General features: G+C 43.5%; 1 protein-coding gene across 3 annotated transcripts in view; it reads left to right on the top strand.

The window, feature by feature from the left end:
* The window catches only part of C5 (complement C5), a 69,844-nt gene that overhangs the window by 15,183 nt on the left and 36,629 nt on the right, over window positions 1–18,032 (top strand). For all 3 annotated transcript variants that reach the window (XM_083422838.1, XM_083422837.1, XM_083422839.1), the window contains exons 8-18: window positions 369–474; window positions 5,324–5,450; window positions 6,152–6,267; window positions 8,714–8,914; window positions 9,666–9,869; window positions 11,106–11,315; window positions 12,276–12,425; window positions 13,415–13,544; window positions 13,698–13,763; window positions 14,980–15,183; window positions 17,348–17,432. In XM_083422838.1, coding sequence (XP_083278964.1) covers window positions 369–474; window positions 5,324–5,450; window positions 6,152–6,267; window positions 8,714–8,914; window positions 9,666–9,869; window positions 11,106–11,315; window positions 12,276–12,425; window positions 13,415–13,544; window positions 13,698–13,763; window positions 14,980–15,183; window positions 17,348–17,432 — 1,599 coding nt within the window. The remainder of the gene's footprint in view (window positions 1–368; window positions 475–5,323; window positions 5,451–6,151; window positions 6,268–8,713; window positions 8,915–9,665; window positions 9,870–11,105; window positions 11,316–12,275; window positions 12,426–13,414; window positions 13,545–13,697; window positions 13,764–14,979; window positions 15,184–17,347; window positions 17,433–18,032) is intronic.

The raw sequence follows: 18,032 nt of genomic DNA, 5'->3' as shown, positions 1-18,032 counted from the left end.
TAATTTCAATGGGCCTACTCCAAGTAGGACTAATGTGACATAGTGCCCAGTGCTTCTGAAATTTCAGTCTTTACCACACTGTGATACATTTTTTAAACAAAGAAACAAAACCCTTCTTGTCTGAAATAAATCAGTTACTACTATAGGTTTAGCTCATAGTTTTCTGTGAAACAGTGTCAATAACTGGTGGAGTGGTTTTGTTTTGAACTGTTTTTAATAATGTCTTTTAAATTGTAGTATCTCACCCTGTGGTGTTATGATAAAGGGTGGGTACTAAATTGAAATAATCGTAGTAGTAGTAGCAGCAGCAGCAGCAATAGTAATACTAGTGATAATAATAATATTTCTACTTTGCTGTTATTTTCAAGATATTTTTACAACAAGAGATTGGCTAATGCACAAGTTTATGTCCGTTTTGGAATAATTCAAGGAGCTGAAAAAAAGATGCTTCCCAGAGCATTGCAACGCGTTGAGGTAAGGTTGGATCAAAAATAATTACATCGGGCCTCCTGTCACAGTTCCCAGTGTAGCTTCTGAGGTTTAGATCTGTCTCCAGGTTTACTCTGACAGTTACTGAGTGTCAGCATTCCAATTTTAAACTAGTACTATCAAGGGTATAAGGAAAACATGAACAAACCACAGGGTACTTTGGACTGAAATTGAGCAGACAGTACTTCATCACAGAACGGTTTTATCTTGGCTTGAGAAGCCAGGCCACATCAGTTGATGCCTTGTTGATTTTCCATGAAAGTAAGCCGTACTCTAGCAGGGCCATGTAACATTTTAAAACAAAACAAAACACATTCGGACCAGCAATTTATTAAAAAGTCCAGATCTTACAGCATGGTCCTTTCAAGCAAAGCTTGTCTCCTACAGCAGTGCAGCCCTGGAGTCAAAGGGATCTCTTCCAGTCTTTCTCCTTCCCCATCTTCTTCCTAGCACACCTTGTTCTAAAAGACTCTTCCTGTCACTGTGAACCCACATCCTGTCACCACGGCAACCCCTGTCTTCCCACGCTCAGGCTCTTAGATGGGCTAACATGACATTTCATCCTTTTAATGCCTCAATCCCAGGTGAGGCCCTGGCTTGGAAAGAAAGCTTAGCCTGTATTTTCCCACTGGCCTGCAAGTTTCCCTTCAACACTCCAAATAATCAAAATCCTACCATTTATTAATTTGTAGGATTTGGGGGGAGGTGTCCCCAAATCTATAATAATTAATATTTGTATTCACAGTCAATGCTTTTCATTTTGAAACCTGAAAGAGCACATTTAAGGGCTCTCCCAGAGGACCTATTATTGAGCATCCATCCTGACTTGCTTGCACTAAGTTTACGTGGTGGTTTGACAATATCTGGACTTTATTGCGCCTTTGTTCTGATTTGCTTGTGTAGCATTTAAACATCTTCCTGCTAATTATTCATTCCTCCTATGCTTTTCAGTGCATTTCCCAGCAAAAACTCTGGATTTGTTGTGCCAGGTGCATCATCATCATCATTATTATGTAAATTCCGATACTACCCTCCATCAGAGATCACAGGGTGGTTTACAGAAATGCACTTTGTTTGAGCAAACATAGTTCTGGTTTGCTGTCAGCTGTGAATGATGGGAGTGTGCTTGAATTTCCCTTTAGTAAACATGAAACTATGTGAGGGGATTTTTGTTGTTGTTGTCATTTCCTGGTTGCCACTTCTGCATGTATGCATGGAAAAGCTACCAATTCTAACACACATGAGAGGTTCACAGTAGACAGCTCACCAGTATATTTTGCCTGCGTGAACTCGAGCTTTTCCTACATCCATGCTTCAAAAGCAAAGAATAAATCTTGCTCTTGATGTATGATGAGGCTGAGAGGGGAGTCTTGTTATCTGAGCAGCCTAGGAGTTCTGTATACAGTGGACGTTTGGGTTGTGAACATGATACGAGCGGGATGCACTTTCACAACCTGCAGCGTTCACAACCCGCAGAGCTGCGTTTGTGCATGCGCGGATTGCGATTTGGCTCTTCTGCGCATTGCCAAATAGCGATTTAGCTCTTCTGTGCATGCACGGCTGTCGAAACCCGGAAGTAACCCATTCCAGTACGTCCAGGTTTTGGCATGTCCATAACCTGAAAAAATGGAACCTGAAGCGTCTGTAACCCAAGGTATGACTGTACACTGCCCAGGCTAGCATCCTGGAGAGGTCACTGCAGTTTGACTTCATCCCCAGAGGTGCACTCTCTTGAAACAGACAAGTGGTACCTCATCCATCAGGGCAAGTGGGGCACTTCACCAGTCTCAGTCTGGCTTCAGCAAGCAGTCCAGGGGGTGGCACTGCCTCTCAGCTCCCTCCTTTTTAGGTTCAAAGTTGCCCTTGCAGGACTCAGCAGGGACGTAGATGGAGGGAAAACTATAATTGGTTGGCTCTGCCTGTCACTAGCTCTTGTGCCACCTGCTTCTGGGCTCCCTGCCTTATGCTCTACTAGTCCCTAGAAGGCACCAGCCACCATTGGCATCTAGAAATGTTTATGAGAAAGATTGTTTCATAGCAGGAATAGACAACCGCTAGCCCATGAGTTGGAACCAACTGCAAAGCCTCTCCCAATGTTCTTTTCAGTAATATGTGCATTTTTGTGTTATTTTCACACACACACACACACACACACATATATATATTAATATTATACAATACATGCATTTTTAATGTGGATATTTTTACTAATAATACACATTTATGTACATATATGCAGTTTGGACACTTTTGAATTAGTGAATTAAAAAGCAAAACAAAATCATTTTGGTTTGTGCATTGTTTCAGTGTTAATTAAAATGCAAACCCAACTGAATTTCTCCCCCCCCCATCCCAAATCTCCACTCTTTAAAAATATATAAATGGTTTGACTTGGAAGCCAACCGTTTCCACATTTTAACTAACAGCCCAGTCCACAAGCCACTTAAACATCAGTTACTTGGATTCAAGATGATGCAGACCCGGCTTGCCGCCAGGTCCTCCCTTGAGTGGGTGAGAGTGCATGTCTTTGAACTGCTTCCATTTCCAGCTGCTTCTGGGAACTCAGTTTGAAATATTTGCTATTACTTGGGCGGATGCCAATATATTTTCCAGGCAAGAAAATGTTGGTGTTCTTTAGAATTTTTCATTCTTCAGATCAGCTAAAAATGAGAAACGTACTTCAGAGTTGCCAGGATTTGTAATTCGGCAAACAACTGCCAACTATTTTGGTGCTCCTTTCAGGATTCAGAAGCATTTGTCCCAAAAACTAGGTCAACGAATGAAGTTATTTTTGTCCTTTTTAGTGTCCTGATTTCAAAAGTGAATCAGTCAGCCATCCCACTGATGAACACTTTGGTGGTAGAAATGGGTATCATCGCAATAGTGTGAAATGGCTTATGTTGACACCGTGTTGCAGGATGCTATCCAAGTCTAACTGGTTGGCTGTATGCTGCTGTATTGATGCAGGTGGTGCTGTGGGTTAAACCACAGAGCCTAGGACTTGCCGATCAGAAGGTCGTGGTTCGAATCCCCGCAATGGGGTGAGCTCCTGTTGCTTGGTCCCTGCTCCTGCCAACTTAGCAGTTCGAAAGCACGTCAAAGTGCAAGTAGATAAATAGGTACCCCTCCAGCGGGAAGGTAAACAGCGTTTCCCTGCACTGCTCTGGTTCACCAGAAGCGGCTTAGTCATGCTGCTCACATGACCTGGAAGCTGTATGCTGGCTCCCTCGGCCAATAAAGCGAGATGAGCACCGCAACCCCAGAGTTGCCCATGACTGGACCTAATGGTCAGGGGTCTGTTTACCTTTACCTTACGCTGCTGTATTGCCTTATGCCAGGGATAAGGAACCCACGGTCCTTCTAGTGTTGTTGTTAAAATTTCTTTACCACCCTTCATCTGAGGATCACAGGGCGGTTTACAATATAGATAACAACAACAACAACAACAACAACAACAACAGCAAACAAAAAAAATACCCCCACTCCATTTAAAAGGCCATAGATTGTTTAATTAGCCCAAACCCTGGGAGAATAGGAATGTTTTTGCCTAGTGTCTAACAATATATAATGAAGGCGCCAAGCAAGCCTCCCTGGTGAGAGCATTTCACAGGCAAGGAGCCACTGCAGAAGAGGCCCATTCTTGTGTTGCCACCCCTCAGGTCTCTCACAGCGAAGGCACACAAAGAAGGGCCTCAGGTGGTGATTGCGAGGTCCAGGTCAGTTTGTAAGGGGAGAGGCAGGTCTGGCGGTATTGTGGTCCTGAGTCTTTTATGGCTTTGTAGGTCAAAACCAGCACTTGGAATTGTGCCCAGAAAGTGATTGGCAGCCAATGCCATTGGGTCAGGATTGGCAGTATATGCTGCATCCTACTAAGTTATATTCAGATTGGACCCCCTGAAATTAGTGGATCTATTCACCTTATAAGGCTACAGTTCCCAGTGTTCCCTGGGAAGAGGGTTGTACAGTAAAACCACCCTGAGAATTGTATATCATAGCTGTCCACTTACAGATTTGAAAATAAGGGACCAGCAGCCAAAATAAGGGACCTGCGGCCTCACCTGTTCCAGGCACTCCAGTCTTCCTGTCCTCCTGCAGTCTGGTCAAACTCATGCTGGTAGCTTCGAGAACACTGTCCAACCAACTTTGTAACCAGAGGTTCAACTGAATAGAATCTGAATCACATGCACCACAAGGCCTATGCAGCCTCAACTTAAGATGGCTCCCCGGCCTGGCTTTGCACTGCAAAGTTTGCAGCAGCACATGCAACAAAATGGCATCCAGCATTCAAAAAACCCCTCAGCTTGCATTAACTAGCCACACACAAGGCATGCAAGCTCCACCCCCCAGTTCTTAGACTTCTTATTGGGTGAGCAACACAGCCAAGCAACACAGTTGGAGCCTCCCTCCTCCCTGGCCAGCAGGGAGGGAGGAAGAGGAGCGGCTTCCTTTGAAATTTGAGGGACATCATTTAAGGGACATATAAGGGACATCCATCAATAAGGGACAGCAGCGGGACATGGCACTGGAATAAGGGTCTGTTCAAATAAGGGACACTTGACAGCTATGTTGTATATAGATGAGGGGGAAAGGAGTTTTCTCAGCATTTTTAGCAAACTGCAATTCCCATGATTCTGTGGGGGGAAGCCATGATTGTTTAGAGTGGTATTATACTGCTTTAAATGTATAGTACAGATGAAGCATAACTGGTTTTTTTTAAAACCTCTTTGAAATCATTGGCTGAAAGGTGGTATAGAATTTTTTTTGTAAATAAAATGAATAAAACTGTCTCTGTGCCTGGATAGTTTCTGATACTGTTATGCATCTTGATCATCAGATGGAGAATGGATTAGCAGAGTGCAATTTTAACAGCAGAGTGGCTGTTGGTGAAATAGGTTACGGCAGTCTCCAAGAGCTTGATGGCGCAATACTTTATATAGCAGCTTCAGTGCTGGAATCCACAGGTAATTATCTCATTTTCACACACACACTATCTCTGGCCCCACTTACGTCATATTGTGTGACCAGTGCTTTTTTCTGCAGGGACGCAGGGGTACGCATACCCCTAACATTTTGTGAATCTAAGTTTGGCCTCATTGAGGGGCAGTATTTCAATATGAGCAGGAAAATGAGAGTATCCCTAAACATTTTTTTTGGGGGGGGGGGGACACTGCGTGCAACCAGGCTTGGAATACCATGTACAGTTCTGGTTACCTCATTTCAAAAAGGATAGTGTAGAGTTGGAAAAGTTTCAGAAAAAAGGCAACCAAAATTAGCAAAGGGGTGGAGCAACTTGCCTATGAAGAAAGGTTGCAATATTTGGAGCATTTTAGTTTAAAGAACAGTAAGGGGGAACCATGATATAAATTTACTATCTATTTATTGCATTTGTTAATATAGACCATTTGATATATACCACTTTACTTGTAGTAAAACCTCCAAGTTGTTTACAAGAAATACTTAAATTATCAATAAAGGCAATATTTCTTAAACAAACAAACCATGAACGTTCATTTATTTGCCAAAATTCATACTAGAATAGTTATTTATTTTGTTCTAAACAAAGCTTATTTCTGAAAGAAACTCATGATGGCTAACATGACACTGGTGTTGTTTTTTGTATTCAGTCCTTTTCTCACAAGAAACATTTAATTTTTTTTGCCAGGTGGCCATAGCGAAGACAGTGAACTTTTCAGTGTCCATTATGTTCTGTCACCTTACAAACTCACTTTGGTTGCTACTCCTCTCTTTGTGAAGCCTGGACTCCCCTTCTATATTAAGGTTGGTTAACATGACTAAAGGAAATGCACAGTCAGCGGAATTACCGTAATACGTTAATAACAACATCATGAGATCCCTGCTCCCATGCAGCATCTACTCCTTCAAAACAAAGAATCTTATTTTGTGTCAAGATGAGGGGGATTAAAGATGTAAATTGATTGTTCAGAGATTGCAAACTGATCACCAGTAACAGGATCAAACAAACACAACTTAATTAGATTTCCCCCAGAAAAATTAATTTGCTTGTTTTCCTCTTCCCTCCCCACCACCTGCCATGTCTTTTTAGATTTTAAGTAAGAGGGCAGGGACTGTTTGTTTTTTTAATCAATTTGTAAGCCACTCTGGGAGGTTTTCCAGCTGAAGGGAACAGTATAAATGCTTTGAATGAATGAATGAGAATGGGGAAATCCAGATTAAATGAGGAACGAATGCAGGCTGGCATAGTGTTATTTTAGAAAGTGCAGATTTGGCACATTTTCCTTTAAAAGTGAACTAAATAAAATTTCTCCCTCTTTTCCAAATTGGAGAAGTATAAAGCATATGGTAGAACATTATTAGGGGACGCGGGTGGCGCTGTGGGTAAAACCTCAGCACCTAGGGCTTGCCGATTGCATGGTCGGCGGTTTGAATCCCTGCGGCGGGGTGAGCTCCTGTCTTTCGGTCCCAGCTCCTGCCCACCTAGCAGTTCGAAAGCACCCCTAAGTGCAAGTAGATAAATAGGTACCGCTTTATAGCGGGAAGGTAAACGGCGTTTCCGTGTGCTGCGCTGGTGCTGGCTCGCCAGAGCAGCTTCGTCACGCTGGCCACGTGACCCGGAAGTGTCTCCGGACAGCGCTGGCCCCCGGCCTCTAGAGTGAGATGAGCGCGCAACCCTAGAGTCTGTCAAGACTGGCCCGTACGGGCAGGGGTACCTTTACCTTTACCTTTTAGAACATTATTACTTGGTGTGATAGTGAGTTAGAAATGTTCCCAAATAAATCCACTTAGTTTGTGCAAATATTTGTCATCTCTCTTCCCACCCTGTTGTTTCATCTGGCTGCTGCTCCTTTGGCAGATTTCCCCTTGATGCTGTTTCTTCGTGCTTCCTGGTCACATGGGTTGGTTCCATTCAATCAGGAATCCCACAGCAGTGAACAGGATGGCATCACAGCACCACATAGCCAATCATATTTGGCTATGTGATAGCAGGATTGAGGGCAACTGAGGGCAACCGAAAGTGAAGGCAATATACATAAATAAGCAAACATTTACTCAACAATTATTATTTTATTATTATTTACTAAATTTGTATACCACCCTATATCCATAGGTCTCATGGTGGTTCGCAACAATAAATATGCCAAAAATTAATTGAAAATGGATGTTATTTTTGACACTGCTGTCATTGCCTGTGAAAAACTGTAGAGGGTTTCAGCTCAGATTTACAACTGGACTGGGAATCCCTTGATTGCTATTGTATATGTGGTAACAGTTACCTGTCTCTGATTCCTAATAATAAAAGAATACAGATATTTTGTACAAGAAAATGGTTTAAAACGTGGGTGATGTGCCTCAGGCCTGTGTGTGTGTGTGTGTGTGTGAGAGAGAGAGAGAGAGAGAGAGAACAGAATGTAGGCCTCTAAGCCTCACTATCTGGCCCTCAGACTCTCCCCAGGTCACACCTTATCTGGCTGTGCTTCATACCCTTGTTTTTTACCTGTACAGAGGGTAGAGTTCAGCAGTAGTAAGAGTATTAACACTTTTATTTCATAGAATAATAGAATCATAGAGTTGGAAGAGACCACAAGGGTCATCGAGTCCAACCCCCTGCCAAGCAGGGAACACCATCAGAGCACTCCTGACATATGGTTGTCAAGCCTCTGCTTAAAGACCTCCAAAGAAGGAGACTCCACCACACTCCTTGGCAGCAAATTCCACTGTCGAACAGCTCTTACTGTCAGGAAGTTCTTCCTAATGTTTAGGTGGAATCTTCTTTCTTGTAGTTTGGATCCATTGCTCCGTGTCCGCTTCCCTGGAGCAGCAGAAAACAAGCTGTAAGCCATAACATTCACAGGGGTTGGGCTAGATGATCGTTAGGGTCCCTTTCCAACTCTACAGTGCTATGATTCTGTGATTCTGTGGATAGAAGCTTTCTCTCTCACACAAAAATCTTTACCTGAGATTTAGACATTGACTGGATCCTAAACAGTATCAAGTTTTCTAGCAAGTGTATGTAGAACAGCTAACTTGGTGTTTTTTGGGGGGAGAATTTTAGGATCGTATGTGTCTGTGTTGTAAACTACTCAACAGTGCAAATGTAAAAATGACACCTGTTGCTCTGCTCACTTTTGCCCCTAGCTGGCCCATGGCCCAGGGAAGGTGGCCCTCGGGTTGAAAAGAGCTTCCCCGTCCCTGCTTTAAAAGAAGGTTGTATTATAGTGAAATGATTTTGTTTCTGTGCTAATAGGTGCAAGTGAAGGATACGGCAGATGCCCCTGCTAGAAACATACCCATTGTCTTCACGGCTACTGCTTTCAATGAGCAAATGGAAGAGAACGTGTTAGTTCAAGAAGGTGCAGAATCTGGGAGAAGGCAAACAAGCCAGAACGACGGGACAGCTTTATTTGTGGTTAATATTCCTTCTGACTGCAAAGTGCTGGAGTTTCGAGTGAGTTAAATTCTTTTCGGGTTTCCGTTCTTGTACAGGCTGTACTTTGAGACTGTATATTTTGGCCTGTGTGCAGCTCATTTGGAACATTCCCCGCCCTGCTTTCTAGTTCAGATGGGTGACCTTGAAAACTGGATTTTTATATTTAAACACAGTGCATTACAACAAAAAATACTATTAAAAAGTATACTGTGTGTGTGCCCCCCCCCCAAAGGGAGTGGGAGTGCCTGTCTTAAACCATATTTAGAAACTTGACAGCAAGAGGGGTTGGGAAAATGAGATGTGTTTCATGTTAAGACTTGAACCACAACATTTAATTGATTCATCCGTTATATTGATCATTGGTTTACCTTGTTTGGTATTGTCAGTGCTGACTTGTCAGTGGCTCTCAAGGCACCCTCAGGTTCCCAGAGTGTGGGGGAAGGAATGGCAGTCATGACAAAATAAGTGGACCCTCAGCTGATAGGAGGTTATAGGAACAAAGGAAGCTGCTCTATGCTGAGTCAGACCATTGGTTCATCTAGCTCAACATAGCCTACACGGACTGGTAGGGACTCATCAGGGTTTCATGTAGCCGGAACTCTAAGCGCTACATGGAGTTGCTGGAGTTTGAACCAAGAACCTTCTGCATGGAATGCTTATCTTCTGAGCGACTGATGTTTCCTAGACCTTCCTGCTTGCTGACTTGTACTTTTTTAGACTCTTATTGCCCAGGTGGATTTAAATTCATTTTGTTTCCCGTCATTTCCAGATAAAAACCGCAGATACCAGTTTACCAGAAGAAAATCAGGCCAGTGAAAGCTACGAGGCAAAATCATATGCTTCCCTCAGTGGAAGTTACCTGTACATCGACTGGGCTTCAAACCACCAATTGCTACGTGTGGGTGATACCCTTCACATCAACATACACCCATCAAGCCACTATCTTGATAAAATACATCACTACAGCTATGTGGTACGCACAGAAAAAAAAACCCACTTGCTTCTGAATGTGTTATCTTGAATTGCATTGAATTGTCCTTCAAGCTTCCAGGTCTCATCCTGCCATTGCATGCCATGAAGCGGCCACCTCAGTCAGGAGATTTCGGGCGACACAAAAGACCAGCCAATTCACAAGTATTTAAGTCTGTCTCTCACTATGCTTTCTTCAGTGTTATGTATACTAAAGCAGAAGCACCAGTGTTGCTTACATATACCTCCTATGGCGCCCACAAAGGGTCTCAGTCACTCATAATGTGCATGAGACCTTTCACTGTTCCTGCTCAGGTTTGCACTGGCTCATTTTCTCCTATGTTGAAACCTCCCCCCCCCCCCCCGCTTAAACATGCCAACATCTCATTTGCTGCCAGGATTGGACACCCGCCTACCCTTCCATTCTGAATGAGAAGAGAAGTGCAAAGAGCTTCTTCTAAGCAGTGGATATGGGGTTGTATCCAGTACCAGTCTTACTGAGAGTGGATTTGTTGAAGTTAAGGTCCATGATTAACTTAGGTCAAATAATTTCCATGGGTCTATTCCGAGTAGGACTAACACTAGATACAACCCAATAGACTTGCCACACAACATGTTGTCTTGTAAATCACCTCCTGCTATGATATGTCTCAGAAAGATTTGACACCTTAATAATTGTAGCTCCAGAACACGTTACACTCTGCTAACTCTTTGAAAGTGCCCTCTTCAATTTCACTGCCAATTACTCTGGCATTTTTAGGGTTTCATCAAGCAAAGCACATTGTTGATTCTCAATGTCAGTTTTGTAGGAAGCTGCATTATGCTGAATCCAGTGGCAGAGCTTCATGCTCCGTCACCGGGGTGGGGGTGGGGTAAGCGGGGGTGGGGCTGGCGCACGTCCCGGGGGCATGACATGCCACCTACAGGGGTGTGGCGCATGTCCTGGGAGCATGGCACACCACCTGCGGGGACGTGGCGCACAGTGCAGGTGGGGGGGGCAGCCGCGATGGCACCCCACCGGGATCATGCTGCTGGGGGGTGGTGTGCTCCCCCAACACTCCTCTTCCTCTGCCAGTGGCTGAGTCAGGGCCAAGCCCAGTATGGTCTGCACTGATTGGAAGCAGGTCTCCATGTTTCAAGCAGGGTTCTCTCCCAGCCTTCCCTGGAGCGCTCTCTCTCTCTCTCTCTCTCATCCAAAGCCCATTGTTTTTAACTTAGTTCCTTTCCTCCTTTCCTTTAGATCTTATCCAAAGGGAAAATAAAAGCCCACGGGACTCAGGAGAGAGTTAAAGACTCCACTTACCAAAGTCTAAGATTTCAGCTAACGAAGGAAATGGTCCCTTCAGCCCGCCTACTTGTCTACTACATAGTTACAGGAGAGGGAGCTGCAGAGTTGGTAGCTGATTCAGTCTGGTTAAATGTAGAACAGAAATGTGGAAACACCCTTGAGGTGAGTAACACGTAAGGGGTTGGTGACACTGACCAGTTTGGTTCCTCCCATTTTTCTTCTCATTTTTCTGAACACTTCCCCACATCACTTTGCAATTTATTTCATTGCATCTTTAAAAAAGATTAAAATTGTCCTCATGAAAAATTTTATGCCTTTTTCTAAAGCAACATTGCCCAAAAGCACATTTTTTCAAAGTAATCTTGCAAAAAATAATAATGCATTTTAAATTCCCCACCTCCAACTAATATATGGATTTATATGTATGCTGAACCCCAGTTATGTATGTATGTATGTATGTGTCAGGGAACTGCCATCAGTGCCAGAGGGAGAGAGCAAAAGCCAGAGGGATTCCAGAGAGCGTCCCGGGATTGGGAGAGGCAGCCCATCTTCTGGGGAAGAGAATCAGCGTAGCACCAGTGGAGAAGGGGGGCAGATGGGGGAAGCGGCGAGGCGGTCCCATGACTCCTTGCCTGGGACCAGCGGGGAGAGTAGGGGTCCTCCGTTGCCCACGCCCTCCTTGCGCAGAAGGCTTTCGTGCAGAGAGAGTAGGAGGAGACTAGGCGTCAAAGAGCTTCTTTGCTGGAAGAAGTTTAAGAAACGCCCACTGACGGATTCTGCCAGCGATTGAGTCAGCGACGGGTGAGTGGCTGTCCGGACAGAAAAGGTTCACTTTGGCAACCCACCCAGGTGTTTGCACCCAGCCGTGGAGATGCACAAGCAACCCCTAGAACCATTACAGTATGTATTGCCTTTCTCCCAGAACTAGGACTCGAGGTTTGCTACCTGGGGGGAAAACTGAATTTCAAACCTTAGAGGAGTGCGAATTTCTCCATTGTGTGTGTGTATTTTTTTTAAAAAAATATGCACATACTTTAGAGAAAACTGGGACCCAGTTAGGTACCGTTGAAATAATGGATTTCCTTTAGTGAATCCTCTTTTTCCCTCTCTTCTCCTATATAGGTTAAATTATCAACAAATGAAAGGTCACACAGCCCAGGAGATTCCATTTTGCTTTCTTTGAAAACCCAGTTTGAATCTTTGGTTGCTTTGTCATCTATGGATGTGGCAATCTACGGCATCACAAGATCGAAGACAAGGCCCATGGAAAGAGTTGCGTACTTGTGCTCCAAACAAAACAAAACAAAAACCTGTTTGCATTGTGTTACACCAGGGGCAGGGAACCTTTCTCAGCCCAAGGGCCTCAATCCCTCAGGGGCCACCCTCCGGGGGCACACATGCCCTTGGTGGGCAGAACTGTGAATATAAATGTTAACTTCATGCAGTAGTCTAGTTACTACACACATTCACATACCTCTCTCTAGCTAGACAAATAAGGAGCATTCCCAGAGCTCAAGGACACATTCTGGTCAGGCAAAAACACTCAAGGAGGCTGCAAAGCAGGGCCAGTGAGTAATCTGACTTCGGGAGAGGGTCACATTTGGCTCCTGGGCCTGAGTTTCCCTACATCTATGTTTCATATTTACAGCATGCAAATATTGACAACGAATATATAATATTTGAATAAGTTCATTTAAATATACAGAATGTAATATTGTTTGACTCCAACTCTCATTATCTCTGACCATTGGCCATGCTGGCTGGGGCAGGTGTAAGTTGAAGTCCAGTGGTAGTAGATGATGTGAGTTGTAGTCCAGTGACATGTGGAAGGTCGCCGGTTCCTCATCCTTGTTTTAAATTACAGTGGTACAGTGGTTTTAAATTACAGGTTACATACGGTTCAGGTTACAGACTCTGCTAACCCAGAAATAGTACCTCGTGTTAAGAACTTTGCTTCAGGATGAGAACAGAAATCAGGCTTTGGCAGCGTGGCCGCAGCGGGAGGCCCCATTAGCTAAAGTGGTGCTTCAGGTTAAGAACAGTTTCAGGTTAAGAACGGACCTCCAGAACGAATTAAGTATGTAACCAGAGGTACCACTGTATATGGTGTTTCCTAGGCCCTCCCACTCCCATTATCCCTAGCCAGCATGACCAATGGTCAGGGAAGGTGGGAGTGGCTTTTGGAGACTCACAGGTTTCTTACCCCTGATAATATAAGCTGAAAATAGTCCTCCCCTCTTGTCCTTTTCCTCCCCCCATAGGCACTTTTGCAGTTGGAAACAAGTGACCTTGGTTGTGGTGCTGGTGGCGGACAAAGCAATGTGGACGTGTTTCGAAGGGCTGGACTCACCTTCCTGACCAATGCAAATGCTGATGATTCAACAGAAACAGGTGCCCCCCATCCCATTTAACCACAAAGTGACACCTTTTCACAAGTCCTCTCTAAATATCTAGGTTGTCAAGGCTTTTTCATTTCGCTGCCAGCTTTATAAAATCACGTTTCCCTCCATTGCCACTGGTTTTATCTTTGATTTGTTTCCGCAGATGAAGCTTGTCAATCTGTTGTCAGATCGTCACGGTCCACCATCGAAGAGGAAATTGACAAAATGGGTACAGCATATGCCAGATGTTTTATTCAATAGCATTTTTTGCGATGAAGAGGGGAACCAAGCGATTTGTGGGAAATATATTTGGTTTTGTTAATCATATCTATAATTTCATAGATCTAAGGGCTAGGGCATTGCATTATGGGTAACTTAAGATGGGGAGTGGCTGCCACAGATGGGAGTCGAATTTAACATTTTGCCCAGAGGACAGGGACAGATAGATCTGTCTATTTCATCTTCCCTTGGTTTCTCATTTCCCCAAACTTATATTCAGTTCTCTACATTTCTGCATCAATCTGCAATTTTAAAAAATGCTCATGGAAATATTAGTGAACATTTCTCCCATTATACAAAATTTTGTATAAAGCTTTAACTAATATGCACACTTTTGAAATCCATTTTCCCTGCTAATGACTTTTAATGTTGTTTCCACATATATGTGTTTACTGCACACAATTTCTCTATTATATGCATTTTTATATACATTATTTGGTTGGAGAACTGCATCACAAACTTTGATGAAGTATGAATTGCAAAGGAAAGCTGCTTTTCAGCTCAGCTAATTTATGTTTGAGAAACATAAATTAGGAAGTTTCTCATAAAAATGCAAACAAAATTAAATTTCTCCCTGTTGAGTAACTGCTGTATTTATTTTTATAGTCATGTTTTTCACAATGATTTGTAAACTGCCTTGTAAATTAGAGATGGAAGGATCCATCAGTTTGGGTTTTTCAATCTTAAATTCAGTTCTTCACATTCTATAGGGGATTTGGGAATATTAAAAAATCCTCTTTTAAATCCATCATTCTTGGAAGCAATATCCCCTAATATAATGCATTTCTGTATGTTATTTTCACTTATATTTTCCTTTTTATGCGCACTCCATCTAATATATGCATTCTTGTAAGCATTTTTTCATTGAAGTATTGCATTGCAAAATTCAGATGATTTCAAAGGCCCGCTTGTGTTTCATTGCACATCTTGTTTCAGAAAGTCTGAATTTGATAAGATTTAGCTTTAAATGCATACAGATTCCCTCCATCCCTAACAGCAATGTAGGAAGGCAGTACACAAATTCAAAAAGAAATGAAAATGGGGAAAGGGGACTCCCATAATAAATTTTATCCACATCCCTAACAGGGAAACGCCCTAAACCTGAAACTGGTATTGATTTTACTATGCCATGAGAAAGAGACTAGCATTATGTATTGTCATTTCAGTAACCTACTTTAAAAGACAAGACCTTCGGAACTGCTGTAGAACTGGAGCAGAACTGTATCCCATCATGCAAACTTGTGCCGAGAGAGCCAACCGCATTAAGTCTGGTGGACGCCTTTGCATAGCAGCTTTTAAGCGCTGCTGCGAAACTGCAGAAAACCTGCGGCGGAATGAAACTCACAAGGTTTTAATACTGGCGAGAAAAGGTAACATTACCACATGACGCCGTTTGGAGGCATGCTACTGTTTCACAGGGGATTTTAAACAAAGGAGATGAATGGAACGAACAGATGTTTTGGTCAGTCAACCAAATTGGGGTCTGATGCTCAAGCAGTCATTCTGATCTGCTTGCAGAAAGCTTGTGTGGATGTTAGATGTTGCATGCCACCCTAAGCAGTGGATATGGGGTTGTACGCTTATCCAGGGCTCGGTTCCTCTGTTAAGAAGGTCAACAGAGACTGTGGAGTCTTTAGGATATACAGTTTGATTCACACACACACAAACACACACACACACAAAAACATTGGGCATAGGATGGAGGGGCTCACTGTATCAACACTCCAAAATATATTGCTTTTCCATTCGTCACAGCTCTAGATCCCGCACAGAGCAAGTCATGTCTCTATCCCCAGTTCCTGCAGCATCCATCTCTTCCAGCTCACTCACATGCAGCTCCCTAGCCTGGTCTTACTTGTTACATCTTTGATTCTTTCTCATTTAGAGGCAGCTAATTGCAGCCCAGCTCATGTGGAGTACTAAAGTGACCATCTATCTTCATCCACAGCTGAACTTTCTTGACTGGTTCCCCAACCTTCCCCAAACTCATAACAGATTATATCCTGTCTTTACTGATTTGTTCATGGGAAGATTGTATGGCAATGAGCATTCATACTGCCTTCATCCTGATTCGCTTTCGGGATGTATACACATCTTCCTGTGAGACATTCATTCATCTCACACTTTTTAATGCACTTCCCCAATTGTAATTCCTCATTATTAAGCAGATTTGTTGAGTACCTTAACTACATAAACACAGGGTTTTAGCCGTTGCTAGTCCTCAGAGTAGTACTACTGAAATTAACGAGCACGATGAACTTAGGTCCATTCATTTCAATGTGTCTACTTAGGGTAAATCTTAGTTTTAAGTTTTGATATACAATCAAATCCTTATTGCAAAATGCTGACGGTGTGGAGATGCTGATGGAACTGCAAAATTTCCTCAAGATTTCCCATTAGATTCTCCTAAACATGCAAGTTTCCTACGATACGTATAAATGTTTAGTACGTAAATAGTATTTGCTGTAATGGCAATCAATCATTTTATTTCTATTCTGCCTTTCCAAAGTTAAAACTCAATGCTCAAGGTGGCTCACAAAATATAAAAAATTACATAACAAACATGTTAGGAGTATCGGGTGGTTGCTCGAGAGCAATCAGGCAAGATGCCTCACTAGTCTGTGCTAAAGCTTTCTTATTGGTGCTAAAAAAAACCTTTGCAAAGCAGAGCACCTCTATTCCATGTCTTGCTCATTCATTGGCAGAATCTGAGAGTGGGCGGTGCTTAAATCTTCCCCAGCAAAGTAGTTTATTGACCCCCAGTCTGCGCCTCCCTTCTCTGTGTGGAAGCCTACTGCGCAAGGACGGCTTGGGTAAAGGAGGACCTCCCTTCTCCTCGCTTTGCTCAGGCAAGGTGTCCTGGCACCGCTTTGCCTCCTCCAAGCCCTGCATCTCCTCTCCACTAGAGGCGTGGCTTCCTTCCTGCACTGAGGAAGTGCTGCTTCCCACGATCTTTGGGGGGCTCTCTGTAATCCATCCGCCTTTTCCCCTCTCGCCCCTGAGCCGATGGCAGTTCCCGGACAAAACATAACAGAAGTAGTCATACACAACAAAACATCAAAAAGAACACAATCAAATTGAACAATTTCCACATTTAACATCAACAGCATTAGCAATACCCCCTCCCACACAAAAACAACACCCACTGACTAAACCTTCCCTCAGCTCAAGAGTCCGTTCAGCAGCCTCAGCTTTTGTAGCTGGAGTTAGTCAGGGCACTGTTCTCCTAGGATAGGTAGAAAAGGCCTGAAAGGTCTTCCACAACTCATAGCCAAAGTGCACCTATTAAAAACTAGCCTCCACTGCCAAAAGGGGCGGGGGGGGGGGGGAGAGAAAATGTAATACACACTATATGGAAACATCCATACAAATGCGCATGTCACCCTTGATCATTGGCCATGGTGACTAGGGCTGATGCGAGCGGGAGTCCAACAGCATCTCTAAGGACTACAGGTTCCACATCCCTGTGCTGGTCCTAGCACTTCCTGACTACTGGCTGACTTTTCTGAAATTCCTTTAAAAAATATTTTCCAGCCCTTGATGCCATGTTGAATTTGGATCCAGAGATCCGAAGCTATTTTCCTGAAAGCTGGCTTTGGGAGGTTCACCCAGTTCACAGGTACAGTACTCTGGGAGAGACTCAGTCATTTTGACTTTAGCTGTGGCCTAGGATGAAACTGCTCTCTTGAATGAGCTGAAGTATCTACTGAGAACATTTTCACAGCTAAACCCAGGAGAACTGCTGCCAGCCAGTATAGACAGGACTGAACTAGATGGATCAGTGGTCTGATAGTTGTCTGGTAGCTTCCTTATAGTGGATTGAGCACTGTCTCAGTGCATACAACTTACATGCAGAAGGTCCCAGGTTCAATTTTTATTATTTATTGAATTTATATACCGCCCTATACCTGGAGGTCTCACAGTCCCCAGCCATTCAAGTAACGATGGACAGATCTGTGAGTTTTGATTCTCTTAATTCCTCATTTTTCAGTTCTCCGGATTTCTGCCACAATCTGTGATTTTATTTATTATGAGAGCCAGTGTGGTGTAGTGGTTAAGAGCGGTAGTCTCGTAATCTGGGGAACCGGGTTCGCGTCTCCGCTCCTCCACATGCAGCTGCTGGGTGACCTTGGGTCAGTCACACTTCTTTGAAGAAGTCTCTCAGCCCCACTCACCTCACAGAGTGTTTGTTGTGGGGGAGGAAGGGAAAGGAGATTGT

Source organism: Podarcis tiliguerta (genome assembly GCF_965153285.1).
Source record: "Podarcis tiliguerta genome assembly, chromosome: Z".
NCBI classification, from domain to species: Eukaryota; Metazoa; Chordata; class Lepidosauria; order Squamata; family Lacertidae; genus Podarcis; species Podarcis tiliguerta.
This window is presented reverse-complemented; position numbering and strand designations above follow the sequence as displayed.